The sequence below is a fragment of the Sprattus sprattus genome (assembly GCF_963457725.1).
Source record: "Sprattus sprattus genome assembly, chromosome: 2".
NCBI classification, from domain to species: Eukaryota; Metazoa; Chordata; class Actinopteri; order Clupeiformes; family Clupeidae; genus Sprattus; species Sprattus sprattus.
In genome coordinates, this window is record NC_137921.1 from 57,255,034 (window position 1) to 57,262,172 (window position 7,139).

A 7,139-nucleotide genomic window follows, 5' to 3' on the forward strand; every position below is an offset into this window, starting at 1 on the left:
TAAACCTGTTCGTGTAAGTATTAGTTGTTGTCCCAAAGATAATCACGATTAATTTCAATATTGTCACTTAATCTAATCTGTCATGTAAATAGTGACATGGGACAGTGTTCCACTTATGTTTTTCACTAATAATTCAATCTGAGAAAGAATGCACACTACGCGTAATGTGACAAGAGAAAGTGGGTCCTTTTACCATAGAGTAAACCTCACGGTTTATCTTCTGTCAAATGATAGAAGAGGAAACAGACTTTAAAATGGGTTTACCTAACACGTCCAACCATTACAGCCAATCCTACTGGTTGTATAATTAATTGAACCACTGCTCCCTGACCCTTTGAAAGTCCGGTAGGGACACGTTTGTCGGAATAATACTTTAGAATGAGACCTCGTCAAATATTCATTTAGCGGTTAATGTGAGCTCCGTTCCCTTGAGACTCTCTGTAATAGAAGCTTCAGAGCTTTGGCAAGCAAGAGTGCTAATCTACCTCCGCAGTTTAGCAAAATATTTTAACACCCACCAGATTTCAAACACTTCTATTTCCACCGAATATGGGCGCATAATAATCTTATCTTGATGCTAATTTAGAGCAAGCCACACTGGGCATGAGTGCAAACATGTAGGCTATCCTAGTTCTAGCAGAAAGCAGAAGTGAAACATTGAATAAAAAAGTTCTGTGTCCAGAGACATTGGAGTCTATAGTGTTAAACCATCAACGGCGAACACAAAACAGTATTTAAATAGGATACATTCACATTGGTGTGAAATACAACAGCCCATGAAAATCACATGTGTGGGGTTTGACTGCCATATTCTGCTCTACTTTTCCCTTTTAATATTATGAAGTTACGCTACTTTAAATAATTGCACTACAAACAACAACAACAACAACATTAGAGAACTTAACTGCTTCATAACAACTTTTAAAGATTTAATCATAGCGTAATTTGTTTATTAAATGTAACTTTATATTGTCATCCCGCAAGTATCAATCCATCGCCTAGGTTTTGATGATGTACATTTATATTGTGTATTGTCTGTAAAAAAAAAAAATCAATAGCCTACATCGTCCGTAAACTATAGGCTTAATTAAGTAATTAACAGATGGCGGAATTTCCGCTTACTGACAGGTGCCAAAATACACTTTTGCACTTTGTATTTCATGCAGCTTAGCCTTTAATAATGGCTAATTAGCTCTTTTAATATATTTAAAATATAAACTCTAGATCATGCAAAGGCCTACAATCGACGCATGAGGAACAAGTGGTCAGAAGTAGGCAAATGAAAACATTTTGACGTGGACTTGCTTTAGCTTGTGGTCTTATGCTGATTGTAATTTCGATCCAAGATGGTAGTTTAAAACGTCTTGTAAAGAATTATCAGCAGATATAAAAAATGAGCGACTACCTTGATGTGAATCTTCAACATTATGGGCGTTTTATCTTCCCTCTCAGACTAGGATAACAGGGAACAACCTTTTGCATGATGGCTTCCTCGAAATCCGCAGACAAAGGCGTATGCACTAAAAAAACAGAGATGTACATAATTTCAGTACAATCTATACTTCAATACAACGCATTCAAGTTATTAAATGAGACCACACATCACATGCACTCAGTAAGTCACCCATTCACTCAGTCACACTTCTTGAATGTATATTGAGAATATTCCAGTACTTACTTGAGGACAAACGAATGTCCACGGTGAAAAATGTAGGCTACCTCTGATTCTCAATTGGTTAAAACATTAAAACAATGTGTGTATTATGGTTACAGTAGTAAGCGCACTTTTCATTTATCACCTGATAAACGACAAGGTAAACCAAAACATGTAGTTATCAAAACGAAATTCCAGTGTAAGATCAGCTGTAACCTATTTGACATGATAGATAATTATTAGAAATTACGCAATGCCGCAATGACAAAAACTAATTTGTCAATGATAACAAACAAATTGAGCTGAATGACAAATAAAATCAAAACTCAAGAACAATTTCAAATATCCAAATTTCAAAAATTTATTCATTTCAAACTGCATATTGAAAAAACTCAGCTGAAATTGTAACTGTTATAATGATGTTATTAGTTCAAATATATACATGGAGTGTTGGCAACTGCGGACAGGCCACATTTTAAAATACAACTACGGAAATGAAGATTTAAAATAAAACTTAAAATGTCACAGTAAATATACAGAAAATGTACAAACCATGAGAAAAACAATGAACACAAAACTTCATATCTCTAACAGATGGAGAGTGGGAGACAAAATATAAATTAACAATAATGTTTTAACCTGTGAGAAAGCTTTTTTCCTTTTCTCTCATTTGAACTAAATTAAAATGGTTTAGTACTATTTACCTTCAAAGAGAAACATTACCTGCTTTTACATATTTTCTGTCCTTCCAGTGTTTGCAGAGTGAGTTTGGAGTATACTGAACTCAGTGTCAATCCTGGCCCTATTATTTATTTATCCATTCATTCATTTAGAGGAACTGACGTTCATAAAAATTTTACTTCTTGTAGTTTACAAACATTACATCTGATTGTTATGTTTCTTTGATAAATACTGTACAAAACATGATTGCAATCATAAACATTTGATTGACTCCCCTTTTCTACTTTCAAAATCTCATACACCTGAAAAAAAAACTTTTGTGGAGATCCTACCGTTCCTCTAGAGCTTTTCTTTAAATAGAAAGAAAAAAAATCGTGTTCTTTCCTTGAGTTCTATACAACTTTCCCTCCCCCCAAAAAAATTCTGTACAAAAATAAGTCCATAGTTGTCCAGTTTTCTGCTATAAAAGTTCATTTACATGTGTGATAATGGGAGCGTGCCATTAATCGTTGTGCCGGGCACAGGTGCGCTTTGATAATGTTGGGACATGTGAAGTCTGCTTTGAGCAGTTTGCTCAGGAACTTCAGCGCCCGGTAAGTACATACTAATCATGTCCCGTAAGTCCCCAGTTTGGCAAGGGGCACCCCTTGAGTGTGAGGAAGAGGTGACAACCGGTGGACTCGAACTGGACTCGGACTTGACCATCGAGCCGAGAGTCATTCCAGGGGTGGTCTGCTGCGAGTAGGACATGCTATACGTGGGTGACCCGTTCATGTATGTCTGAGAACCTGTCATAGAATTGTACTGGAGCGCGCTCATATCATAACGGTGCATGGGCTGCATTTGTGCTGTGTTGTGCGCGTTTAGACCGGGGTGCTGCCCGTAGCCAAGCTGTTCCTGCATCATACCATAGCCTCCGTTTGTCCATCCGTTCATATGTGCATAACTGTCCATCCTCTGGTTAACCCCGCCGCCCAGGCCACCCCCGACACCCACCCCAGCGCCCATGCCATTGCCGCCCGGTGCAAGAAGCCCACCTGGAAGAGTGTACTTGTCCTTCTTCATCAGGGTCTTGGTTTTCCGCCTGGGTCTGTATTTATAATCCGGATGTTCCTTCATGTGGAGAGCACGGAGACGCTTGGCTTCGTCAATAAAAGGTCGCTTTTCACTCTCGGAAAGAAGTTTCCATTCGGCCCCGAGTCTTTTGCTTATTTCCGAATTGTGCATTTTGGGGTTCTCCTGCGCCATTTTTCTTCGCTGTCCCCTAGACCACACCATGAAGGCATTCATGGGTCTCTTAACTCGGTCCGGGCTGTTTTTCTGGTTGTTTCCAGAAGTGTTAGTATTCCCCGTACCCCCAGTTGATTGGGGTGCAGGGGGTTTGAGTTCGGTTTCCATCATATTATACATTGCAACGGTTTTCAGACGCTTGCCTCACCAGTGCGAAAGAAAGTCCAATCCAGAGGTTTTCTGTGGGTACCTTGCCGGTTTCAGTAACTTTACTGAAGTAGCAAACGTCTCTCTTCCTTTAGCCACTTGGTCCTGTTGTGACCACAAACTTCTTTCTTAGTCTTTAAAGAATCAACAAACCACGTCTGCCTCTCCGCCAGAGCCTTGACAACTCCTGATACTTTTTGAACAAGTTAATAGACAACCATTCATGTACGGGCTGTCAGAGAATAAATGCTACCCACCTGACCAATCACAAGCGATGTTCCCTCAGCCAGGATTATTTAGCATAAAGGGGCGGGGTTACTTGCGGTCAGCAGTAGCAGAGGCAGAGACTGTATCAACCAATAGATGCCATAAATTTATCATAGTAAGTAGCAAACTGAAAGCACTTAGGAAGGCACACCAAAAGTAGCAAGCTTTTTAAAGCAAATTATAAAGTTAGTAACTTTAAAACTCGAATTGTTTATTTACAAATGATGGTAAGCTTTGGTAGTTTAGCACCATTGGAAGCCAAATGGACAGAGTGTAAAACCGTGTATTATCATTACGCATTAGTCGTTGCATTTATACCACTAAATATGCGTGTAAGGTATATTTTTGCAACATAAGAAAACTCCCTTGAATCGGAGAGTACCCCCAACTTACGCACCACGAACGAGATAGCAAGTAAAAATGCAGACTGAAATAAGATGGCAGAAAAAAAAAAACACATATATAGGCCTACAGGCAAAATAACCCCCAAATTACTTTTGTACATTAAAGTCAATTCTGAGCTATTTCTTCTGCCACATTACTAGACTTATAGTCCAACCAAAACTTTTTATGTTACACAATTTGTATGCAGAACAACACAACCACTACCATCAACAAAAACAACAACAACAACTGATGGCACAGGCCCCATAATCTATTATAGTGGTAGGGTGTTTTGGAGTATTGCTCGTGTGTCAAATGTGATGGACGGACGTTGAATGACAGTAGAAAGCAGAGACATGTCCATCACAAATGACTAGTTTGTTTAACGTGTTGTCAGTACATCAGGCAGAACAAAAGGAGGGCTTCTTCTCTTCTATTCTGTTAGAAAAAGCTTTGTTGTTAAAATGCTCTTGGTCACATAAGTAAGACGACGAGAAAAAAAATCGACACTGACATGTAAGCAAGGTGAATATTCTAAAATTTTGAGATACTCAGATACAGTACTAAAGTCACTGACTTTATCAAACTAATTTCTGATTTAAAAATTCAAGTGATGATAAGACTATTTACCAGTGGTACGCCATCCATAGTCCAAATCTAAACGAACAAACTAAAAAGTGGTAGTTCAGTGTAAATCGCAAAACACGTGCATTCGTATCAATAATAAACCCTCATTCGCAGTTACGCCAAAAAACCCAGTTGTGTTTTAAAGTCGCCCTCTTCCGGTGAATTTAGGTACTACCACTCTCTATGCGCTACAGTATTCACATATCAGAAGTCCTTGGGCCACAGAGGAAATTATATGTTGAAGGATGTCTGTATCTTGCGTCTTGCAACATCAGTGTCTTTCAAACAAACAAAACTCTAGAGTGGTAGCCTACAGTGAAATGGGCAGACATAGGTAATACAAGGTCTTATAAACAAAACTAGAAAGAAATAAAGACTTCTTGGGATAACTGAGTATAAGGGGAAGTTTACAGTCTGATCTTTTGCGTGGATGCAGACAGATATTCTGTAAAAAAGGTAGAGAACCTAGGCTATCGAAGTTGTTCAGTAAACAACAATTAAGATGAATTTAGACTATTGCCTTTATTTATTAGATTGTATTTACGACTATTAAAATGCTAGTTTAAAATACTTACTATTTATCTGCATTTGAGTGCGTTTCCCGCTAACCTGAATCTACTTGTTCTATGACGAGAAACCGCAGGGTAGATAGACACGTCCTGGAGAGTGTTCACGTATTTCTTAACATTGTTAAATCGCAGACTGGTGCAGTCTTGCCGACCGGTAGGCCTACCAAGAGCGAGGTTGATTTGACCATGTTTTTTCACATTAAATAACATACGAAGAAGATATAGTGGAGAGAATTGACCAATTTAGGCATAAACCACGATATCAAAGGACGACCCACATCACTTAAAATGAGTTGGCTGCAAATTCAGAATGGCCGGCACAGGCCCTAAAGTCCACAAAATGAAACAACAAACGATCACAAACATGTTCATATGCAGCACACATTTGTTACTATATTGGCGTATTAACTAAATATTGTATGTGACAGTAACATGAGCAGTGGACCGATTTTACAAATTTCAGGGGGGCCTAAAATAACTGACACTGAGATGGTTGGCTGGTAGGCTGGTTTTTATACCTACATTATGGACATTATCTCCATATTCTCACAAAGGGAGTGATCACACTATCACTACCACTAACTAAGGGCATTTCAGGATATAATGAAGGGAAGGCTCCAGTATTTATTGGAAAAATAACGCTACAAGTACACAGATGCACGCAAATAAGCGCGCGCACACACGCACACACACAAACACACACACACACACACACACACACACACACACACACACACTATACGAATGAAGTCTCAACGGACAATCCTTGTGAGAGTTCGGCAGCACTTAAGAACACGCCAGGTGTGATTCCTAGATGATGGACACCCTAAGTAAACTTGACATCTGTCGCCACTAGGGGCCGTGCTAACAACAATAAAAATGTAGCCAATTGTTACTGTGTAATGGCAAATTATTTAATGGAAAGATCTAATAAATGTCCATAACGGAAAGTGACAAATGAATCAAAGTCCCCCCCCCCCCCCCGCCCCCCGAAGATATTATGTTACGATTTGATGTTGAATGATGCTGTGCGTATCCTACAAAAGTTACTTCTAATTCGTAAGCAAAGGCTCGCAGAAAGTAACTACGGGTAGCGGGAAGGTAAGTTTAAAAAGCTGGGTCAGTGGTAAGGATCTCGTTCAGATTTATTTGGTTTTAGCCTACTTTATATTTTAATGCGACAAGTAGTCGTACGTGGACAATATGTTGAATCTATGGTATATGGAAAACAGCGTAGGCTACATCATGCGAAACATCCTCACCCCTAAGCCTATGAATCTTGACTAAGCAACACGGCTCAATAAAATATAGGTTCAGCATGAAAAAGAAATGTATTTAAAATAACGACCACAAATGTAACATGCCCGTACAGATCTAAACGATGTACAGTGGCACTCATTAACTGTAGCCTAAATGGCGAAGCGGTGAAGCCCACACGTCTATCAAAACTAATGCGCTCCAAATAGTAGCCTACGGTGATACTACACAGCACCAGGAAGCTCAAACGACCAAATACCCAA

The 7,139-nt window shown here is 39.1% G+C and overlaps 1 protein-coding gene across 1 annotated transcript; it reads right to left on the minus strand.

Moving 5' to 3' along the window:
• Nucleotides 1–2,809: 2,809 nt before the first annotated feature.
• sox2 (SRY-box transcription factor 2) lies at nucleotides 2,810–3,745 on the minus strand (the record flags this gene model as incomplete). Its single annotated transcript, XM_080832141.1, has 1 exon — nucleotides 2,810–3,745. The coding sequence occupies one exon, from the start codon at nucleotides 3,743–3,745 to the stop codon at nucleotides 2,810–2,812; it is 936 nt and encodes a 311-aa protein (XP_080688267.1).
• Nucleotides 3,746–7,139: the final 3,394 nt, after the last annotated feature.